A 24,937-nucleotide genomic window follows, 5' to 3' on the forward strand; every position below is an offset into this window, starting at 1 on the left:
AAGTTTTTACTAGGAAGTTTTTTTATATTATGTCGTTTGTATTCTCTATAGTTTCGGCGATTTAGGTAACCGAACCTCGCTCGGCGCTAGGCCTCATAGCCTACGCGCTTCAGTTTACTTCATGCATGTTATGGAACGACTTTCCTAATTGTAATAGCATTAATAAAATATGAAGCTATTTAGGCACATTATACTTGTAAAGATATACATATTCGCATATTTTTCCTCCTCCTTATCGATTGTATACGTTAAGAGTTTCGGGGATTTAGGTAACCGAAGTCTCGCCTTGCGCTAGGCTACCTAGCCTATGGGCTTTAGTATACTTTCATATATGTTCCCGGTTACACTCGTGTATCGTTTTATCAATTCATAAGGAGATAGATAACTCCTAGAATTACTATATAATTCGATACTCGTCTCCTGTGGAGGTTTAAGGGTAATCCCTCTTCCCTCTGAGTGCCGCCTTAGGCGACAACCCTATCTTGGTCCTGCCATAGAGTAGACATTCCAGCTTGACTGGGCTAGGGTTTTCTGTCTCTTACCCTTGCCGGCGGGTAGCCGGCTCTGGTTTGTTCCACAGAACCTCAGAGTATTCAGTATTTTTGCTGGCGGCAGAGCAGCAGGGTGAGTAGTCAATCCACTGCCTGCTTCCAGCTGCTGGCATAAGAGGCTATGCCTCCCTAGGCCACACTTGAAGTGGTTGTATGATGCCTCCATCTTCTCCCCTGCGGTCTAGAAGACTAGGCTAGATTCTAGGCTGAAGAATAGACATTCTTCTGCCGCCTAGGATGGCGCCGACACTGAAACGATGTTTCCCTCCTGTTGAGAGGTGGCGGCAATTCTGCCGACTCCTCCTAACACTGTTTTGGCAGACCCTAGGCTGAAGAATATATATTCCTCTGCCGCCTAGGATGGCGCCAATACTGAAACAGAGTTTCTCCCCTGTGTGGGAGGGGCAGCAACCTTGCCGCCTTCTTCCACACTTTATGTAGGACCCTTTTCGCTGCCCCCTCTGTCCTTTAGCGATGGCCTATCCATCGAATCTCTGTGGCCGTCGCCCTACAATCTCACTGCTTGCCGGGTAGGTTGTGGGGCCAGCCGGGCACCTGCATAAGCAGTTGTCTAGTCACTCAGTCTTCCCTTGTGGACGCATGGCTCCGGGAAAGGTTGTGCCGGCTGCAACGGCTGCCGGTGGGAGACCCCTGTTCTGTCGAGTGTTCTTCAGTCCTCTGTTGGACTGCCATCCACATACCCGGAGCGGCAGTGACCGGCAACGGTTTTGTGGTTGGATGTAAGCCTGAATGATTCATTCTCCCCTTCCATCTGAACTCTCATTCTGGAGGAAGACAGTAAGATTATATACTTACACCCTTAATAATTGTTAACAAACACTTAATAAGGTAGCCCTTCACTCCAAGCTTTCTCTCTCTCTGTCAGCTAGTTCCACCAGGTACTAACCCAGTCGGCGAAAGCCGGCTGGGCCGGTGCCGTCAGGTACTAGCCCGACCGACAACATGCCGGCCAGGCTGATGCCGCCAGGTACTACCCCACCCACTGCCAGGGCTAGACTAGCTGGCAACATGCCAGCTAAACTACAGTACTGTATATGATTATACAGTAGCTAGTATATTTGCAGTATAGATCATACTGCAAACAGAAAACTATAGTATATATTATACAGTAGTTATTTTCCAATATACCCTGTGTATCCTTGCACAGTCTATTGTTGAGACCAGTCATATATTGGAAGAAAAGATTTCTTTCAACACACTGTTAACTAGTTAGTTAACAATTTACCCTACATTATTAAAACCTTGGGAAAGGTTAGTGTTAAGTTACACTCCTTTACCCCTAGGGGTTAGACCCTTCCCTCGAGTTTCCTGAATAGGAAGACACTAAGTTTTAATTTTGGTGGAGGTCATAGCAATTTTGGTGGAGGTCACAGCAATTGGCTGGATGGGAAACACAAGCTTGTTTATCCTAAGCTGTAATGGTTAAAATATTAATATCTTATATAATTGTTTATCAGGTGAGATAAACTACCGCATACTCATTTAAATTTCCTCTCTTTACAGGAGGACCAAGTGAAGTGCCAAGTCGTCTTCTGCAACGTCAGGAGCAAAGACTTCTGCGGCCATATAGAGTGCAGAGCTCGTGTCCCCTGCACCACTTCTATGGGACCTCTTCGGTACTGGGACCCCAAGGATTGCAATATATGCAAGGCCTTGGTTACCGAGGCTTTTGATGACCCCAAGTCAGCAGAGTCAAGGGATGCAGCACGAGAGAAGCTGCGCAGATGGGTACGTGGTTTTCAGAAAAATGCCACGGGACCGTACCTTCCTAATGAACGGAAGCGCATCTTGCTGTTCCCTAAAGCGGGTATGGAAGCTGCCATACCCCAGCCACGACCTGAGATCCCTTGCGTCCAGATTGCCGTAGAGACAGACGTCACCGACGCATTGCAAGGCATGGACATCCATCAAAAGGAGAGAGGATGTCTGAAGTGTCTTCGGACACTGAGAAGGACCTTCTGGGGGAAGGTCACGAGGAGGAGTCCACTTTTGACTCCTGAAGATGATGATGATGTCGAATCGGAGTCCCTTCCGTCCGTACCGGTTCGAGAGCCGTTACCTTCCACTTCTGCTCCTCCATCAGATGACATGAGACAGGCAATGGCCAATCTCACAGTGCTGATGGAGAGTCTTCGCAAACAAGGCGAAGAAAGGGAGGCGAAACTGGAGAGGCCAATTGCTCGACTCTCCGCCTCCCGTGGGTCTCACAAGAGACTCAGGGTTCAAGATCTCCCATCCTGCTCTGAAACTAATCCCTGGAGGTATGCAGAGTACATGCCAATTACGAACGACAAGCTCTTTATTTCAAAGTCCCGACCCGAAACTACTCTATCTGTGGCTATCCATGCTTAATTGCAACAAGGAATAGTTCGCTGTGGTGGTACCGGGAGGAGATCCACAGGGTAACCTTGATAACGGCTCCCCTTCAATTTCACCACTCTTCCCCCCTCCAAGCGAAAATTCTATTCAAAGTGAAGATTGCTATGTGTCGTATCAAGAAATACGTCCCCTGATATTATGCGATATCCTCAAGAGTTATATTAAGGATACTCGCGCTAGGAGTTAGAATTCTGGAGACCTGTGGTCAATCCTCTGGGAGTATCACTGTAGCCAAATATCCCTTAGAAAGCTACCTAAAGGAACCTTCCATCAGGAGGACATGGCTGAGGCCAAAAAAGAAATTTTTGTGAATATTTGATGGTTTTATTGAGCACAAAACATAAGGCACTTGAACTGACAAAATCTCCTGGGGACAGAAAATGTCTAAAAAACCTATTAAGATTATTCAATCCTTTCTGTACTGCTGCTAGAGCCATCAATAGAGTTTCCATTGAAAACCTTGTTAAAATTAGAAACTTGTTGAGACTTTAAACATTCAAAACTGATCTTTACACCATGAACTTTTCAGAAATATAAACAAGTAATTGTAAACACCTGTACGCTGAGAAATCCATCATTTCTTCTTGCCTTTTTTAACAAATTTTAAACTTCCGAAAGCAAAGAAAATTTCTTAATTATAATGTTGTCCCAAGAGGAAGGGGGGGGGGGGCAGAGTTGATGATAGAAGAAGTATCTATTTCTTTCAGACACAGGCTAAGAAGGCACCTTGCTTGTATGATACACTGCCAACAAGTAAAGCTTCAAATGGGAAGCTAACTATAAAAGAGACTGCGCAGGCAACAGCTTACTTGTCACCTTCCTAAAAGCCATCAAATGTACTTTTGAAGACCTATGATACTTGGAAAAAAAAAATAAACTAATTTGATGAGGCTCATCAAACTCAGAGGACAACACAAAGTAGAACAAGTTTCAAGTTTTGGTTTTACACTTAGTAGAAACACAAGAAGAAATTCTTGCTCAAATATCTAATCTTCATCTTTACCTGGAGAATGATCGTGGCAAGAAGACTGAATTTGGGTAGGCATTAAAGATCCTTACTCCCCTGAGGAAGGTATTCATACCTGTGGACAGTTGCCCAAGAGAATGAAAGAACTGAAAACATCAGAACAGCCGATGCACTACAGGGCTGTCACAAAACTAAACTAGCAGGAACACTTGTGTACTGAGAAAACCCAAATTTCACAACACCAGAATACACGTCTCTCGAACCGCTAATATCAGCACTGAAAGCAAGAACATAAGGAGAAAAGCAGCCATCAACAAAACATAAACATATTCAGAATTCCAAAAGGCAACAGAAGAAAAGATGGAGCCTCAGAGGCCACAGGTAAGACCTTAATTCACATCAATAATCCATGAATATAAATGTCATCAGTTATAGGTAATGCATGTGTCTGCATAACATCAAGACCTATTTAGGACTTCAGAGACATAAAATATAGAGCCTCAGAATAGGTGCAATAGTAAAAAAATAAATGATGACTGACTCCATGTTCACAGATAAAGATAGGAAAAGAGAACTAAAAGCTTCCATTGTTGAAGGACTATGTTTTCTCTTACTGTTACTTTGAACCAATATAGACCCCACATTATCAGCAAAAATAGTAGAATGAATAATATTAATTAACAAATTCTGAAAGCTTAGGCCTGATGTAACTGGTAAGGCAAAGGCATGCAAGCAATCATTCAAATAAAGACTGAAGGCAGGTTCAAACACATTATGGGTAGAAACTTGAAACCCTGGTAGCATAAAATGACACAATGAATTCTGCAGCTGATCATAAAATTAAGACATGCTTTGATGGAGATAATCTATGAATTAAGCTTAGAATGTAAGTCCCAGGTATTAAAATCCTGACTACCAATCTCTACCAGTTGGCCCAAGTCTAGCATAGAAGATAGGTTAACTGATCTAGGAGATATTAACACCACCTGATTGTGGATCAATATTAGAATCATCTTTCTTCTTCATATGTTTAGCATTGTTAACCTTAAGTCCTTTATTTTCATAATTCCAATAACTTCCATCCCAACAGTGTGTATTGGCACAATATTTATCCTGACACGATGTACACAGAGAGTGAAGATCTAAACTCACAGATAATAGCCTATCAAAACTGCATTTCCAACTGTAATCAGCTTTTGAAAACTTTTGAGACATACCTGGGATAATCTTGTACTAATTTAAATAACACAGACCAAAAAATCAAATCAACGGAATAGACCATTATACCAAACGCAAGTGTATTAAACACTTTAGTGACCAGTCTCATCATTGAAAAGAGAATGAAAACTTTTACCACATTTGGTATCACAACCAGGTGATGTTCTGGTGATGCTGTAGTTACCAAAAAGTGTGTAAATTCTGGAATTTTCATTCTATTGTTGAGAAGCTCTTGCTTTGAGGATATGTAATCCACAGGTAATGTCATCTGCCTAAATTGATATTCGGTCAGGGTCATCATATATACACTTTCTTTATTTTTTTTGTCCTTCCTACTGGCCTTTGTCCTGTAACTTCTGCATTTAATATATTCTGCTAACTACAACTCCTTCCTTCTCATTATATGTCAAAACCATCTCAATCTTTGAAATCTCTAAATAGAGATGTGATTGGATGAACCAATACAATTTGTTTTTATTAGATAAATAGAGCAGTTCCACAAGTCTTATTCTTCAATCTGTTCCAGTAGCTCTTACACTGTAGAACTTGTCAGTAAAGCTTGATACTTGCAACTTCTACCATTGGCTAGGCTAGGAAATTAATAACAACACAAATCCACAAAAAACAAACCTTTGCTTCTGATGATATGAACTTCAGTGTTCCCAACACTTTTTGCATTGTTACCTCCTTCAATCTGCAAATAACATAAATCAAAATTGAATTTCGGCAATAATACTTCTATATAAACTAATAAATCTACATTTTTAATATTTTTAAAATAAACATAAATCAATACTTAAGAACCTATAATTGTACAGGCAATGCTTGTGATCTTTTAATCATCATTAGCCAAAACTTTCAGGTACTGGACAGCTTTCTATAGACCCAACCCACATTTAACTTCTGAAAAAATACTTAAAATTTGAATTTAATCTAACATTCCATTTATATAAATGTTATTTACACTAATGATAAAGAAAATTAAATTTGTGAATAAAACTTCAGCTCCTGACCGAGACTGAATTTGAACATGTATCCTTGGATCTACAAACATAACTTAACCAACCCAATAAGGGAGTTTTTTCTTCTGTTCTGGTCAGTGTCACGTACGCACCTACTTGGTGCTAACCTCAAATACATGGTACTTTTAGAGAAACTTCTTTCTTACATGTATATAGATAAATCTTTAAACCATGCTTTCACATGTTACATAAGAATATCAATGAAACTAAAAATCCAATGAATTAACTTCATATTCTACTGGAAAAAGGACAAAATTTTACTTTACAGGGCAGGGTATGGTGGGTGACACTGTCATCAATGGAGAACTTTTTCCAAAAAAACATAAAATAATTGGGTGCTACTATAGCGTGAGGTCTACCACACTATAGCGTGAGATCTACCTCCCGTTAGTACTATAGCGTGAGGTCTACCACTGAATTATTCGTCCCTCAGAGATAAAACACATTTCATACATTTGTTTAAGTAATAAACACTTAATTTACACATATCTTAAAAATGACAAATAGATAATTGGATTTCAAATTACATTAAAAAAAGGAATAAAGGTAAAAATAAACATGTTATTATATATTTCCATACATTTATTCTAGCGATACACTCTTTGAACATCAAACTTGTTATCATATATTTCCATACATTTATTCTAGCGATACACTTTTCGTACATCAAACAGGTTATCATATATTTCCATACATTTATTCTAGCGATACACTTCGTACATCAAACAGGTTATCATATATTTCCATACATCTATTCCAGCGATATACTTCGTACATCAAACAGGTTATCATATATTTCCATACATTTATTCTAGCGATACACACTTCGTACATCTTCTAAGAATGACACAAATAGATCATTGGAAGTTTTTTTCATCACCTTCCAGCAAAAATGATCAAGATGAGACTGGAACAGCTGACGACCAACACCTCGCATTAATCTCTTTAGAATCATCGTTTTAGCGTCCAACCACGATCGCTCAATTGCCTGTGTGCGCGCTCCTGTTGCTGGTGGTTCACTGTAGAATGCTGAGATCTCTTTTAGGCCGAGGGAAAAACTGATTTAGGAGATCCATTTGCTTCCTTTTATATGGGCAGGTCACGTTTTTTGATGGATTTGGGCAGTTCATGGTTAGGTGCGGGGCTCTGGGATGCCGGTCACGCGGTAGACCTCACCCTCCACCTGGGTAAGCGACATATGGCGGTAAACCTCACAATATAGTAGCACCAAATAATTGTTTTTGGCAAAAACTTTTTTCTGGGCTCCAAGCTGTGCCGCCCAGTGAAATGCTCCTAAAGCACCATTTCTAAGGAATATAACTGCTATATATTACCAGAGAAAAATTTGCATAGGAATGCCAGGTTGAACCCAGCTCGCTCATCTATATAAGGTGTCGATATAATATACTGGGGCGTGATAATTCACAACCAGAGGTCTCGCACTATTTAGATATCTCCTCTTCAAAATCCCCGCCACAGCGCCAATATCAGGTAAAATCTTTTTATGTTTTTTTTTATGAAATGTGTTTACCAGATAGCTCATAAATATTCATGAAGTGTTTGATATGTGTTGAAAATTATATACTGTAAATTCAGTAATTAACAGAACTAAAGATTATAATTTTACTTTTTCAGATTTTAAGATTAGTTGAAATTTATTATGACACCTGTAGTATAAGGATTACTTTGAAGAACTTGTGATAAAAGTGGGTTTATCAGTTCTTTTATGAATTATTAGCTGTTTGTTCTATAGTTTAAATATTAGCATTATGTCAAATTTATCTGTGACACAAGCTACAATTGTTCAACTTTCCCTTTTATATCTTATTTTGCATATCAGATAGTGAATTATCACCTACAGGAGGATCCTTTTCTGTGGAAGGCCTACCTGTTAGAGTCAGGTCTTTAAAGGCTGACAACTTTTTAAAGGGGAGACGACAGAATGTAATCTTTCTCTGAAACAACTAAAATCCAAACTCACTAATTTCATCAGAAGGGCTGACTCAGATAATATACTATCGGGTCATGACCCTAGGAAAGTTGTCTCTTCCTTAAATTCTTTCCAATCTATGTCCTTTGAAGGCTTACAGGCTTACACAGGATGAAAATCTTCAGGAGTGTTCTTTGAACATTACGTACGTCGGTTGGACAAGATCAAACACTTTGTGGTGGCCACTGGTACTGTGATTAAACCAGCTTCTTAAGTGTTGTGCATGGACTCTTATACATACATACATACATACACCAAGGCACTTCCCCCAATTTTGGGGGGTAGCCGACATCAACAAATGAAACAAAACAAAAAGGGGACCTCTACTCTCTACGTTCCTCCCAGCCTGACAAGGGACTCACCCGACTTCAGCTGGTACTGCTAGGGTGCCTCAGCCCACCCTCCCACATTATCCACCACAGATGAAGCTTCATAATGCTGAATCCTCTACTGCTGCTACCTCCGCGGTCATCTAAGGCATCGGAGGAAGCAGCAGGGCCTACGAGAACTGCGTCACAATCGCTCGCCATTCATTCCTATTTCTAGCACGCTCTCTTGCCTCTCTCACATTTATCCTCCTATCACCCAGAGCTTTCTTCACTCCATCCATCCACCCAAACCTTGGCCTTCCTCTTGTACTTCTCCCATCAACTCTTACATTCATCACCTTCTTTAGCTGACAGCCATTTTCCATTCTCTCAACATGGCCAAACCACCTCAACACATTCATATCCACTCTAGCTGCTAACTCATTTCTTACACCCGTTCTCACCCTCACCACTTCATTCCTAACCCTATCTACTCGAGATACACCAGCAATACTCCTTAGACACTTCATCTCAAACACATTCAATTTCTCTCTCTCCGTCACTTTAATTCCCCACAACTCCGATCCATACATCACAGTTGGTACAATCACTTTCTCATATAGAACTCTCTTTACATTCATGCCCATGCCCAACCCTCTATTGTTTACTACTCCCTTAACTGCCCCCAACACTTTGCAACCTTCATTCACTCTCTGACGTACATCTGCTTCCACTCCACCATTTGCTGCAACAACAGACCCCAAGTACTTAAACTGATCCACCTCCTCAAGTAACTCTCCATTCAACATGACATTCAACCTTGCACCACCTTCCCTTCTTGTACATCTCATAACCTTACTCTTACCCACATTAACTCTCAACTTCCTTCTCTCACACACTCTTCCAAATTCTGTCACTAATCGGCCAAGCTTCTCTTCTGTGTCTGCAACCAGTATAGTATCATCCGCAAACAATAACTGATTTACCTCCCATTCATGGTCATTCTTGTCTACCAGTTTTAATCCTCGTCCAAGCACTCGAGCATTAACCTCTCTCACCACTCCATCAACATACAAATTAAACAACCACGGCGACATCACACATCCCTGTCTCAGCCCCACTCTCACCAGAAACCAATCACTCACTTCATTTCCTATTCTAACACATGTTTTACTACCTTTGTAGAAACTTTTCACTGCTTGCAACAACCTTCCACCAACTCCATATATCCTCATCACATTCCACATTGCTTCCCTATCCACTCTATCATACGCTTTCTCCAGATCCATAAACGCAACATACACCTCCTTACCTTTTGCTAAATATTTCTCGCATAACCGCCTAACTGTAAAAATCTGATTCATACAACCCCTACCTCTTCTAAAACCACCCTGTACTTCTATGATTGCCTTTTCTGTTTTATTCTTAATCCTATTAATCATTACTCTACCATACACTTTTCCAACTACACTCAACAAACTAATACCTCTTGAATTACAACACTCATGCACATCTCCCTTACCCTTATATAGTGGTACAATTCATGCACAAATCCAATCTACTGGTACCATTGACAACACAAAACACATATTAAACAATCTCACCAACCCTTCAAGTACAGTCACACCCCCTTCCTTCAACATCTCAGCTCTCACACCATTCATACCAGATGCTTTTCCTACTCTCGTTTCATCTAGTGCTCTCTTCACTTCCTCTATTGTAATCTCTCTCTCTCATTCTCATCCTCCATCACAGGCACCTCAACACCTGCAACAGCAATTATATTTACCTCCCTATTATCCTCAACATTCAGTAAACCTTCAAAATATTCCGCCCACCTTTTCCTTGCCTCCTCTCCTTTTAACCTTCCATTTCCATCTTTCACTGTTTCTTCAATTCTTGAGCCAGCCTTCCTTAGGTTCACTTCACTTCTACTCTTATGGAGTGTATAATTGGGACTTCTCAGTCTTCATTGTGCAAGGGGATTAATGTTCTTTTCAATGTAGTATTTGATAATTGTATAGTCAAAGGTGATATTTTCCTCTTATGTTAAGAGTGTTATTCTATTACATAATTTTGGGGTCTGAAAAATTCGGTTTTCTGCACATATTTAATGTATATAATGTTGCTCTGATAGCTGTTACATTTATGAATTTTTGGAAATAATAAAAGATTACTGTTCTTTTTGCGTTTCCTTTTATTGGACCTACTGTTCAAATTAAAAGCAGTGTACCTCAAATTTATTTTAACCCTCCTTTTATAGACTTCGGTCTGATAGACTACTGGAGACAAAGATCTTATTCACAGTGAGTGGGACTGTGCTATTGAATTCCTTTGCTCCTACATATTTACAAACATATCTCTTGTGCTCATAGCTTGGTACCATAGTTCCCATTGCTAAGGGAAGTATGATTATGTCTATGAGGGGTTAAAGGGTTAAAACTCTCCTGGCCACAACTGAAAATAATAATTTTCTGGTACATTTCCATCAGGACGACATAATTCGAGCCAAAAAATGGATTTTGACATAGGAAAAGTCTATTTATGGGTAAGATAGCCTTGTTGCTCTGATGGCCTACCCTTTACTTTTCATCCCCTCCCAATTCTCATTGTGAGGCCTTGCATCATGTGATGGCTGCTTCTGGAATGGTTTTACAGGAAACATACTAGTTGTAGCACACTAGGACCGGGAGTTGTAACGGCTCTCTCGCCCATGTATCCAATCCTATCCCATATCTTTTGAGGCAATGTTAACTCTATTCGAGGAAGGATAGCCGTGGCTTGTTTTAAACACGTCCCTGATGTATACACGATATCTCTCGGGATATTTGGTCCAGAGGTTAGAACTCCGTCATACCTCTAAAGGTAAAGTTCTCCGGTATATCACTCTCAGAAATATTCCAAGTAGAAAGCTACCATTGAGGAACTTTCATCAGGAAAACGTGGCTATATTACCCAAAAATAGACTTTTCTTATGTCAAAATCCTTTTATTTACAAAAATGATGGAGATGGCATTCAAATTAGTGAGGGAGGTGTTGCTTAAAGGAGATTTATTTTGCCCAAAGAATGTACCCCATTTTTTTAGGAATATTGGAGAGTTAGAGGAATTCACGGAATTGAAAGGCTTTCAAGAAGTCATTTCCCTTAATAATATGAACCAAATTTTTATTTGGTTCCTTACCATTTTAAGACTGCAGTATTCAGTGCTTGGCAGACTCTTATTAGCCTAGTATGTATCATGTCCTTTGAAGTGAGAGCTATTGGGGAATCCCAGTTGGCCACTTCTGCTGGAAATAGTTACTTTTTAAGCTTACCTATGAGGTATTATCTTTACCAAAGCAAAATTCATGCTGGCTGCCTTCGATCTGGAGAAGGTTTAGATAGAGGATTCTTTTACAGTTATCCTCTATCGAAATTAATTTTCCACCGAGTTCTAGAGGACAAAGCTACAGCTAATGCGGTAGCAGTGACCACATCACTACTAGATATGGAGGAAAGCGTTCAGCCCTTTTTAAAGAAGTAGGCGGCCTCCTTTCATAAGGCTGTAATCTTTATGAACCAGCAGCAGGCTCAAAAGCAACCCACAAAGACAGCAGCTCCTTATCCCATCCCACCTAAGTTCCCTTAGTGAGGCCTAAATCCCTGATCATTTAGGTTTTTTCATATGAAAATAAATTGGGAACAACAAGGGGAATAGGGGTTGATCAGTTGCATAGAGGAAAAGAATCTCATCAATGACAGACGTTGTGTTGGAAGCTGTCTCCATCATTTAAAGAAACAACTTTTTTTGTTTTTTACCAAACCAGACCCTGTAACTCGACTCCTTTGTAAGCAAGATGCCAAAAAAAGGAATCAAGGAAAAATGGAGGTTCTTAAAACTCCAGCACAAACTATTCAATATGCTAAAAAAAAAAAAAAAAGGATTTTCGAGAGAGTTTGGTGATCCTAAACCTATCTCAAAAACCTCATTAGATGCGACGCATTCAAATGATAACCATCATGCATGTCCCCCAATATTCCACCAATTATTTTGGTTTCTATCTTAGCACCTTGGACATAGACTACCGTAGAGATCTATAAGATGTGTCTATTGGCCCATCCCTTGTATACACCTGGTACTGACCATAAGCTGGGTTAGTGAGTGTCAGAGAGAAGATTAGCCTAAGCCTACAAGAGATCTCAAACATCACCTACAATGCATAAGAGGCAGGGTGCTTTTTTTTTACCAAATTTATGAAAAAAAAGTGTGTCCTATAGGCTGTCAAATACAGTAAGCATTTCCGAGAGATTTGGATACATGATGTGCCGGCACCGACCGTGCTTCTGCCACAGGCAATAAAAAGCATGCACATCGAATAAAAACAGAGTGGAGACGCGCAATTCTCCAACATACAAGAAAAAGGTACTCAGCTGAGTCGATGAGGAAGAAACCGAGGCATCCATGATCGCAAAATCACTCGAAAAGCTACAAAAACATGTAGAAAAAACTCCAAGCAACCGTCAAGATGGCGTCTGCAAAAAAGAAATGGTTTTACAGGAAATATGGATTCTTCATCATAAAATGAAATTTTGTTGCATACTTACCAAACAATTATACAGCTGTAGGTTCCCTATGAATGGCAGACAATAAATTCAAACTTCTGAGGTGGCGCCGCCATCGCTGATGTAGGTGACGTCATCTCCCTCCACTCGAGGAACTACAGGTACAACTGTCCAGGTAACATCATTTTGTTCTGCCCAGCCATCCACCAGTGGGGAGGGAGGGCTTTGATTAATAATTGTTCAGTAAGTATGCCATAAAATTTCATTTTATAATGAAAATTTCATTTTTTATTGCAGTGTCTTACCGAACAATTATACAGCTGATTACCCATTGCAAGGATGGGGGGCTGTGGATGTAAGTTTTACTTCAACAATAACATACGATTCTGGAAAATAAAGTATACCCAAAAGCACTATTAGCGCCTGTTGTACCTTACCTTGTAAGAGAGCTACTGCAGGAGAATACTGCCTCTGGTCGGTGCTCATCTTACATAGTAGAAGGCTTGGAATATGACCAATGGGTGCCTCTACATGGAATGGAAGATCCTCGTAGTCATGGTGTTAACCGCTGAGTCAACGAAGATACAACAAAATATTGCCCTTGCCCTGGGCTAAGACCAGAAATAACCAACATGAAAAAACTGTCACCTACACCGAAATAAAAACCTTTACCCACCAAACTAACACTAAAATGACTGGTGAGTTCTCCAGATACATTGTAGCCCCAGACTTCCCTTTAACTCGTCAACCTTGGTACAAGGCGAAACATAGGCTAACAGAGGGAGCAACCCCCTATGTCATTTCTCCCAACACCATACCAGCTACTGAAAGTGGACCGAGACTTACAATCTTCAAACACTGTTTCGATTTCTTTCAAATAATGCGTAGCAAACACAGATTTAGATCGGAAAGATCACTATTCGTGGATAGGTCTAGTCCTCTGTGTTTAAAGACTGAAGCCAGCATCGCTCTGTATCCCTTAATAGTCGAAGGCACTAAACGCTTAACGTCCATTAAGAAAAGAAGGAAATCAGCTATTTCGTTCACAGATGTTTCAGAAGAAGAGATTTTAGTCTGTCTACATCCTCTTCAAAACACTCCACATTTAGACTGATGTAGTCTGTTAGAAGAATCTCTTCTGCAGTTCGCGATAGCTTCTGCAGCTCGTCTCGAAAAACCTTTCGCTCGGACGAGACTCCTGACAGTCTGTATCCTGTCAGTGCCAGAGCGGATAATCCTTGGTGGAATCTTTCAAAGTGCGGTTTTCTGAGTAGACATTTCTTTAACGGAAGAAGTCTGGGGAAGTCTACGAGCAAGTCGAGGAGATCTGGGAACCATTCTTTCCTTGGCCAGAATGGAGCGACTAGTGTAAGTGAAACATTTTTGTGGAATGACACTCTGTTCAGCACCTGTCTTATTAGGTCGAATGGGGGAAAAGCGTACGCTTCCAGGCCCGACCAGTCTAGTAACATTGCATCGACTGACCATGCATGAGGGACCAGGACTGGAGAGAAAAACAGCGGAAGGCGGTTGTTCCTCGAGGTTGCAAAGAGATCTATCATCGGCTTTCCCCAAAGTTTCCATAGGTCTAGGCAGACCTTCGCATCGAAAGTCCATTCTAATGGCAGTACTTGATGACGGCGACTTAGTCCGTCTGCCAACACGTTCATTTTCCCTTGAAAAAATTGGGGGATCAGCGTAACCTGAAATTTTTCTGCCCACAGAAGCAGATCTTTTGCAAGGTTGTAGAGGGTGAAGGAGGGCGTTGTTCCTTGTTTCCTGATGTAGGAAAGTGCTGTTGAGTTGTCTCCGTGAACTGCTACCACCTGTCCGGTCACGAGATGAGAGAATGCCTGAAGTCCCAGGAACACTGATAATAGCTCCCACATGTTGATATGAAGAGAGCGCTGCGTTTCCGACCATTCCCCCGACTTTTCGTTCTTCCCCAACAAGGCTCCCCAACCTGCGTCGGAGGCGTCTGAAAAGAACTGAAGGGTTAGGTGGAGCGGACGAAGTGAAAGACCCTCTACCAGTCTTGGTTTTGAAAGCCACCACGCTAAGTCCTCCTCGATTTCGTCTGAAATTAAGAATATTGTCAAGTCCGGTTGAGTCTTTCTGCACCATGAAGCTTTCAAGAAGAATTGCAGGGGCCTTATGTGCAGCCTTCCGAGTTTGATAAACTGTTCCACTGAAGCAAGTGTTCCTAACAGACTGATCCAATGGTTGGCGGAACAGGACTTGCAGTCCAAGAAGTCCTGTACTACTTCCAGACACAACTGAACTCTCTTTGGTGAAAGAAAAGCCCGAAAAACTCGAGAGTTCAGAGTCATCCCCAAATAGAGAATGTTCTGAGTCGGAATTATCTGGGATTTCTCCTCGTTTATAAGAAGACCTAACGAGTGGGTTAATGAAAGAATCCTCTTGAGATCCTTCATGCACTGACTTTCCGAAGAGGAGCAGAGAAGCCAGTCGTCTAGGTAGAGTGACACTGATGTCCAGGAGGTGTAACCACTTTCCCCGAGGAGTCAACGCTCGCATAAATACTTGCGTTGCTGTCGAGAAGCCAAAGAAAAGAGCTAGAAACTGGTAGGTCTTGCCCATGAACACAAACCGAAGGTATTTCCTGGAGTCCTGGTGAATTAGAATGTCAAAGTATGCGTGTGTCTTTGAAAGGAATGGAGTAACCGAACCCAGGGCTCTGCCCGTCTGCGACTCCATTCCTCACAAAAAAGGCTCAATCTGCCCCCCACCGGAGCATGAAGGATTGAAGAATCACGTGGATGATTTTGTGTCGGGTTTGGTCGAGGACTTGGTTGGGTGTCGTAAATTTGAGGCCTGACGAACGGTCTAGACCTAACCCTTCGAAAGGGTTTCTTCTGCAAAGGTGATTCCGAGGTGGTAGTCGTCACAGTCGAGGGTTTAACCCGCTTAGAAGTCATTAGTAGATTCTTTTCCAGTGCGGAAAGAATCTTGGCCACTATTTCTTCGGGAAACAGATGATCCTTGTCGAGAGGAGAAAACAAAAGGGCGGACTACTGAGGCGAAGTGACTCCTTTTGAAACAAAAGAACACCAGAGCTGTCTTTTCTTGAGAGTCCCGAATGCAAAGAGAGAGGCCAGCTCATCGCAACCATCCCAAACTGATTTGTCGGCACATGACAAAACCCCAAGTCAGTCCAATGCCAGGTCTTCCTGAAGAGTAGGGCAATCCTCTATTTTTGTAGCGAGGGCTCCGATCGTCCAGTTCATGAAACTCATAATTGCTAAAATCTTGAAAATATTCTTTACCAAATGGTCCAACTCGGGCGATGTAAAGAATATTTTAGCTGCTGCAAACTCGGACTTCCTATTTGCATCCACCAAGCCAGAGAAATCCCCCTGGGAGGAGGCAGACACTCCCATAGAGGGGCTTCTCCGGTTACGTAGAACCTATACCTCTTCTTGATAAGCTTCGACGGAGGATAGGCGAAAGTTGCTTTCCCGAGTTCTCTCTTGAGCTTCAACCAATCTTCTATATCACGAAGCGAATGTATAGCAGCCTTGGAAAGAACGAGCTTCGGGAGAAGAGGATCAAAATTCTTCCTTCTCATCAGGAAGATGGAAGCAGGCGACCTGGGAGCGGCTGCTACGAAGTAATCGGGGTACATGTCGAGAAGGTAGCGTATAAAAGTTTTGAATAACATGAGAGAGGGATAGAGTCCGCTTTTGAGTCCTCCTCGTCATCCGAAGAGATAGGCGACAGAGACGGTTCTTGATTTGACTCATTGTTCTTTGTACATTGTTTGTTTTCTTTTATCCAGTTCATCAGCTCTTGCAACTGTCGACGTAACGGAACTAGGTTCTTGTCTTCTTGAAATGAAGTCGAAGCAATTGGGGTCGTGGATTTCGACACGATCGTCACTGGAGGTCTCGCGCCAGTCAAATTATCTGTCGCATGCCAAGTCGAAGGACAAGTTTCGACAGCTTCATGAGTCGAAGATCTCGATGAACTCAAAATCGGTCGCTCCACAACCAAGTTAAAGGCAGCTGTCGCTGTCGTAAGACAACCGAGTCGAAGGCAGCTGTCGCTGTCGTAAGACAACTGAGTCAAAGGCAGCTGTCACTGTCGTAAGACAACCGAGTTGAAGGCAGCTGTTGCTGTCATAAGAATATGAGGCGAAGTCCATGTAGCTACACTACGCGACGGGCGAGAGATATCTACTTCTCTGTTCCTCTTCACAGGGGGCGGAGAGAACACCTCCTCAGTCGAACGTCTCTTCAACGGACATGAGACTGAAGAATCACGCCACTTACGACGTCTAACCGACGATGAATCACTTAACTCTGTCGATAACTGGTTACCAAACGGCACACCTTTCCAAAGGTGTTTAGTCGAATCCTGCTGTCGCACCACAGGATCGACGGAGGAAGCGACTGTCTGTGGGCAAGCCTCAACAGTCTCCCTTGGAACTCCGGTATGTCTTCTCCCGGAGGCGGGGGAGCAGGACAGGGACCTTCGTCTAGGAGAACTATCGGGACAAACAGCCACCCACTCAGATTGCACTGCACTGACACTTTTCACTTCACTAGAAGTCTTTCCTATGAGAGACTTTACAGATAAACCTAACTGCATCACCGTATTAGCTAATACATCAAATTTCTTTTCAAATTTAGACTCAAGGCTGGCAATGGTGTCAGGAGAAACTCCACGGGAAGTTGGCAAAGAAGTTACAGGAGCAGGAGTAGGAAGGGTCAAGATCAGAGACATAATAAGAGGAGGAGGAGAAGGAATAGGAGCAGGTGCTTCGATAGAAGAAGCAGAAGAAGCTAAACTAGTCTTACTTTCAGCTCTGCGACCCGGCTTCCTCTTCCTATCCATAATTATCTTCCCCGAGTGAGAAACACCAACTTTCCACTGTTGTTCACTCCAATCCTTGCATTCATCACAAGTAGATTCTCTAGAGCACTCACAACCCCTACACTTGATGTACTTAGTGTGCGAATCATAAACTAATTTAACTAACCTAGTTTTGCACCCTCCGGCGCAAAACCTAACTACTGAAAGACTAGAGTCCGGCATGATGGTAAGACCACAAAATTGCAGAAAAGAAATTCAGCTTCAATCCTACAAACACGGAGTTGAATACTTCACCGATATTGGAGAGATAATACTTCCCAACAAATGAAGAAAAAAGTCTGTACCGACCACCGATGTTCACCAGAAGCCGGCAGAGAACGAATAGATGCTACCTGGACAGTTGTACCTGTAGCTCCCTCAAGTGGAGGGAGATGACGTCACCTACATCAGTGATGGCGGCGCCACCGCAGAAGTTTGAATCCATTGTCTGCCATTCGTAGGGAACCTACAGCTGTATAATCGTTCGGTAAGACACTGCAATAAAAGTGTTAGTTGTAGCACACTGGGATCGAGAATTATAACGGCTCTCTCGCCCACGTATCCAATCCTATCCCATATCCTTTGAGTCAAGATTAACTCTATTCAGGGAAGGATTGCCATGGCTTGTTTTAAACACATCTCTGGTGTATACACAATATCTCTTGGGATATTCACTCCAGAGATTAGAACTCTGTGATACCTATACAGGTAAAATTCTCTGGTTTATCACTCGCAGAAATATCCCTAGTAGAAAGTGGCCATTGAGGAACTTCCATCAGGACAACAGGGCTAAAGCCCAAAAGAGAAGTTTTTGACCTGGCATTGTCATTTGGGCCATAGAAGTATTAAAGAAAGTGGTCTAAAGGAAACCTTTAGCCTTTTATACTGCATCTCCCATATACGGCCTCTCCCAGATCATTAAGGCCGACTTGCATGGATCAGGACCCGATTGAATTGGTCCTTCTCTCCAAGTTCCTTCTTAGGGGTCACAAATAAGCCAAATACCACACATGTATTTCTTGGATTCGTTTCAGTCAAGTGTTTAATGAAAACTTGATGGCCAGACCAACCCGTAAAGCTCTGGATGTCCAGAAATTGCTTATTAGCATAGAACGCTGGTAAAGAAGTAATTTTTCTCACACCGTGGGTTTTAGGGATTGAGATAGGTGTAATAAAAATAGCGACTAAATTACATACAAGTAACCATGCTATTACTGTGTCAGTTGGTAACAGTGCTTTTGTTTACATTCAGATACTACTAATTATTGTTATTCAACAGGTAATTACTATTATCAATTACACTGAAAACTATTAAACTCCCATACTGTTATACATATTTCAATTATATATGTATATTAACTATTAATGAATTAGGCTTAATATTATGACTGTTATGGTTATTAATATTACTATTTGATTATGGGTCATTATTATTATACAATTACATTTTTGGGCTCAGCCCATGTTGTCCTGATGGAAGGGTTCCTTTAGGTAGCCTTCTAAGGGATATTTGCTACTGTGATACTCCCAGAGAAATAAACCGAAGGTCTCCAGGATTCTAACTCATGGCGCAAGTATCCAATTAAGGATATCGCATAATATCAGGGGACGTATTTTTAGATACAACACATAGCAATCTTCACCTTGAATAGATTTAACTCTTTGATGAAAAGGGCGGAAGTGGCAAAAGAAGGGGGTGCCGATCTAGGTACCCGGTGGACCTCCTTCCCTATTACTGCTACGACGCCATTCCTTTTCTTGTCGTTAAGCAGAAAGGGCCGCAGATAGAGTAATTTTAGGGAGGGTCAGCAAAGGGAGGATCCATCAGGACGACATGGCACTCTCACCCAAAAACAGATTTTTCGATTTACTCAAAATCCGTTTTTTGGGCTAAGGCCATGTCATCCTGATGGAAGTACTAGAGAATTAACTTGAAATTACTATAGCTGTGGGTTTGTGTATGTGCCTGCTACCTCGAATGGATTTCCTTATCTGGTCTGTTGAAATCTGAACAACTGGAGACAGACCCAAACTCACCAAAAGCAACCCAGGAGTGGAAAAATTGGTTAAGAACATTTCAAAACTTTATTCAGTATATAAGCCAGCCTGACGGGTGCAAAAATTGATAAACTAAGTTTTCTTACAAACTACGTTTCTCCTGAATTAATTTTTTTATATCCGCTTGTACAAGTTTTGATGAAGCAGTTCCAGTACTGGAAGCACAGTATGTTAAACCCAAAAATGAAGTGTTTGCCCGACATTTGTTAACTACTCGTAAACAGCAGGGTGGTGAAACTTTGGACTCTTATTTGCAAGCGTTAAAGGTTTTAGGTAAAGACTGTAATTTCAAATTTGTTTCTGCTAATGTATATTGTGAAGATTATCCGTGATGCATTCATTTGTGGCCAGCAATCATCTCTAATCAGACAGCGTTTACTGGACTTTACTTAGACTTGTCGACAGCTGTTGACCAAGCCAGGGCTTTGGAGTCGGCTCAGAAGAATTCTGAACTTTATGCTACAAATCAGTGTACAAATCTAGTGAGTGTAAATATTAACTCCACCCCAGTTGATGAGGCCCCTGAAACTACTGTACTAGCTGCTGCTGCTATAACTAAATGTTATTTTTGTGGCTATCTTAAGCATCTCAGGATAAAATGTCCAGCACATGAATCAATTTGTCATAAATGTCAAAAGAAGGGCCACTTCTCTAAAGTTTGCTGCTCGACTGCTACTGCTAGTAGACATGTTGGTGCTTCTTCCACTACTACAAATATAAATGCTTGTCCAAAGCCATTACTAAAATGTCTGTGAATGGAACCTCAGTGGACAGCTTGATCGATAGTGGGAGCTCAGTAAGCTTGTGCATCTGAATATTGTCAAGAAATTGTCGTTGCAAGTGCAAAAGAATCATAGTGAAGTGTCAATGGCATTGGCTTCTTTGTCAGTTAAAACAGGTTTTAATAACCTGAAACTGCACATCGATGGCAGAGATTATCCGGATGTCACCCTGTTCATTCTTCCTAAGCTCTGTTCTGACATAATTCTGGGTCAAGACTTTCAAAAGTTGCATGATAGTGCAATCCTAAAGTATGGAGGTGATCTACTTGCTCTAGTTGTTTGTGGTCTAAGTACCATTGAAGATCTTCCTGAACTATTTGCTAATTTGAAACCTGATTGCACACCCATTGCCTCCAAGTCATGGCACTACTCACTTCCAGATCAACAGTTCATTGAAAAAGAAGTGCAAAGACACCTCAGAGAAGGAATCATTTAAACAAGCAACTCACTTTGGAGGGCTCAAGTGGTTGTAGTGAAGAATGAATCTAGAAAAACATGTCTAGCAGTGGATTTTTCTGACACTATTAATAAGTTCACTTTTCTTGATAGCTATCCATTGCCACATAGGGTATTCAGTACCATTGACCTTAAAAATGCCTATCATCAGGTACCTATAATTGAGACGGATAGACCCTATACAGCATTTCAAGGCTATGGTGAACTTTATCAGTTCAAACGTATTCCATTTGGAGTCACAAATGGAGTAGCTTGTTTTCAAAGAATTATGGACTCCTTCATTGCAGATGAGAAACTGAAAAGTAACTATGCTTACCTGGACAACATCACTATTTGTGGCTTGACCCAAGAAGAACATGATGAAAATCTGACCAGATTTAATGGTGCAGCTAAAGATAAATGTGTGTTTTCAACAAAGTGCTTGAATATTCTAGGATATGTCATCGAGAATAGTTTTAAGGTCTGATCCAAAACAACTGCAACCATTGTATGATTTACAAGTGACTACAAATATGAAATCGTTACGAAGAACACAGACTATTTGCATACTACTCTCAATGGATAGTGAACTATTCAGGTAAAGTACATCCACTCAGTTCAAGTACCTCATTTCCAATAACTGAAGCTGCAGTAAAAGCTTTTCATAGCCTGAAAAATTATACTGAAAATTCAGTGGTAAAAGCTATTGATGAGTCAGTCCCATTTGAAGTGGAGACTGATGCCTATGAATTGGCTATAGCTGTTGTTCTAAATCAAATGGGTCGTCCAGAGGCATTCTTCTCAAGAACCCTACAGGGACTGGAGAAACGACATGCAGCCATTGAGAAAGAAGCCCAAACCATCATTGAAGCCATTGGTCACTGGAGGCACTACAATACTTGACTGGTCACCATTTTACAATTAGAACTGATCAGCAATTGGCGAGATTTATGTTTGACAACAAACATAAAAGTAAGATAAAGAATTATAAAATCACTCGCTAGAGAATAGAATTGGCTTGTTATGATTTTGATATAATTTATCGTCCAGGTTGATCAGAATATTCCCTCTCACCTTTTTTCAGGAGCATATTGTGGTAAGAGAGTTAGTGATCAATCTTCCTTATTCAGTCTACATGAAGCATTGTGCCATAGTGGAGTAACTAGGTTATATCATTTTGTGAAAACTAAAAATTTACCATATTCAGATGATGTGAAAAAGGCTATTGCTTCCTACAAGGTATGTGCAGAGAACAAGCCTAGGTTTGCTAAATTGAATAATGATAAAAGATAATGATAAAAGATTGAACAGTGATTTCAAGGGACCTATACCCAGAAGTGACAAGAATAAATATTTCTTGAATATTATTGATGAATAGTCTAGACTTCCATTTGTATTCCCTTGTAGTAATATGCATACCTCAACTGTAATTCAGTGTCTAAGTTAGTTATTTCCTATAATTGGCATGCCAACTTAAGTGCACTCTGACAGAAGTGCATCCTTCATCAGCAAGGAACAGCAAAATTTTCTTAGGAGTAAGGGTATAGCATGTAGCAGAACCATTTCTTATAATCCTGAGGGTAGTGGACAGGTTGAAAGATTCAATGGCATAATTTGGAAAGAAATTACCATGACTTTGAATCCTGGGGTCTGCCTGTGGAGTGATGGCAATCAGTGTTGCCAGATGCCCTACATTCAATTCGCTCACTCTTATCAACAGCTACGAATGCTACGCCATATGAGAGATTACTAAACAATGCCCACCACTCTTCTGCTGGAGCTTCTATACTGTCCTGGTTATGTTAACCACGACCAGTGCTCCTAAAACGGCATGTTTGCAATTCTAAAAATGATTTGTTAGTAGATGAAGTAGAACTCTTGCAGGCTAACTTAATTATGCACAAGTTAAATACCCAAATGGAAGGGAGACTACTGTCTCAATCAAGCATTTATCTCCAGTTGAACAGTCACTTCCTGATCCTGGAGAACAGCCATAATCCTCCATAGGGTTAAATAACCTTGAACCATCACCTACCCATAATGACGAATCGCCTGTTCCTACCTTAAGGAGATCAGGTTGTATTACCAGGCCAGTTGATAGGCTTAATTTGTAATGTGTGTTCTATGTGTACTGTGATTTGAGTTTTATATTAGATTAATATCAAGCAAATAATTTAATTATTGAATATGGAATCAGTATTATATTTTAAAGGGGGGGGGGGGAAATGTCATAAAAGTAGCTACTAAATTACACAAGTAACCATGCTATTACTGTGTCAGTTGGTAACAGTGCTTTTGTTTGCATTCAGACTACTAATTATTGTTATTAAACACATAATAACTATTATCAATTACACTGTAAACTATTAAACTCCCATACTGTTATACATATTACAATTATATATGTTATTAACAATTAATAAATTAGGCTTAACCTTATGACTAACTGTTATAGTTATTATTATTATTATTATTTGATTATGGGTCATTATTATTATACAATTATATTTATATCTTATTTGTTATTACAGGTTCCATCTGGTTAAGGAATTTAGATCAATAAAGCCTAGATGTAGGTCAATGGTTTAATTATAACAATTATCAAATCAACTTTCCTATCAATAGGATCAGCTTTTGTAATCAGGGAGGTCATTAGATTATGGATTGCCCCTGTTGAGAGGGATTGTTGGTCTACGTATTTTAAAAAAACTACCTTTTGAGGCCACGAATCTCTGAAGTATAGTTGTAAGGAAGATTTTGCACAGAGGTTACTACCGTATTTCCCAACTCTACAGGCGAGATGTAAAATAGGTCCTGTCACTGAAGAGGCTTTTAATTATTAATTAAAACTAGGAGGCACAGGGAAGAATTAGGAGAATACAAAGAATTATGGTGATGAACTTTTGATATCGGTAAAAAGCTGCAAGTTCACTGACTCTTGTTCCTGGGCCTAAAGCTATTAAAAATATTCCTTTTTGGAATAGTTCTTTGAGGGAGATGGAGGAATTATTTACCTTTGCCAAAAAACTCAAGCACCTTAACCGGAAACCAGAATACTTCAGGTATTGGTGGGAATGGTCTCTGCAAAGCAAAGACTGGGCAATCTCATGCAATAGGTCCGAGTCTAAATTCACAAAAAGCATGCTTGAGATGTTCTGTCAATGATGATTTAAGTAAAAAGATCGTTGATGGCTGGAGATTCCTATCCTCAAAGGTGGACCAAAAAGACAGCTACAAAGTCTAGGGCTATCTGATAAGGTAACCTATCCTTCAGAAAGGCCATCCAGCTATCCACACAGATTGGTATTGTCTCATGGATGAAGACCTATTGCACCTTATCAAATAAGTCATGCTGTGACTTGATAAATCCCTCTCATAGTTAAGAGAGAGAAAATTCAAGCATGAAGGTTCTGGGTCAGAAAGGAGGAAGCAAAGAAAATCTGACTTCCTATTTTCTTTAGTTGAGTAGACTGAAGCAGAAGTAACATTGGTTTCAGAAGCTGGAGCACTAGATATACCACTGGTTTTTTTTTTTTTGGCCACAGTTGAGCTACTACCACAGGTGTTCCTATAAAATCCTTAAGGATATTCAAAGGCTTCAAAATCAAATTGGTTGGAGGAAACAGATAGATCACAGATTGATCAATGGCCATCTGTTCCAATCCAGATTCAAAGCATCTCTTGGCACTGCCTGAGAACCGAGACTCAAAGCTACATATAGTGGAAGGTTGTGGTTCTCTTTGGTTGAAAACTATATATTAGAAGATTTGAAAATAACTCTGCAATCT

At 40.7% G+C, this 24,937-nt stretch overlaps 1 protein-coding gene across 1 annotated transcript in view; it reads right to left on the reverse strand.

The window, feature by feature from the left end:
• The window catches only part of LOC137639544 (ATP-dependent DNA helicase DDX31-like), a 327,968-nt gene that overhangs the window by 37,687 nt on the left and 265,344 nt on the right, over positions 1-24,937 (reverse strand). Inside the window, exon 12 of the mRNA XM_068371811.1 lies at positions 5,767-5,830. Within this exon, the coding sequence (XP_068227912.1) occupies positions 5,767-5,830 (64 nt within the window). The remainder of the gene's footprint in view (positions 1-5,766; positions 5,831-24,937) is intronic.

Source organism: Palaemon carinicauda, chromosome 4 (genome assembly GCF_036898095.1).
Source record: "Palaemon carinicauda isolate YSFRI2023 chromosome 4, ASM3689809v2, whole genome shotgun sequence".
In the NCBI taxonomy this organism is placed as follows: Eukaryota; Metazoa; Arthropoda; class Malacostraca; order Decapoda; family Palaemonidae; genus Palaemon; species Palaemon carinicauda.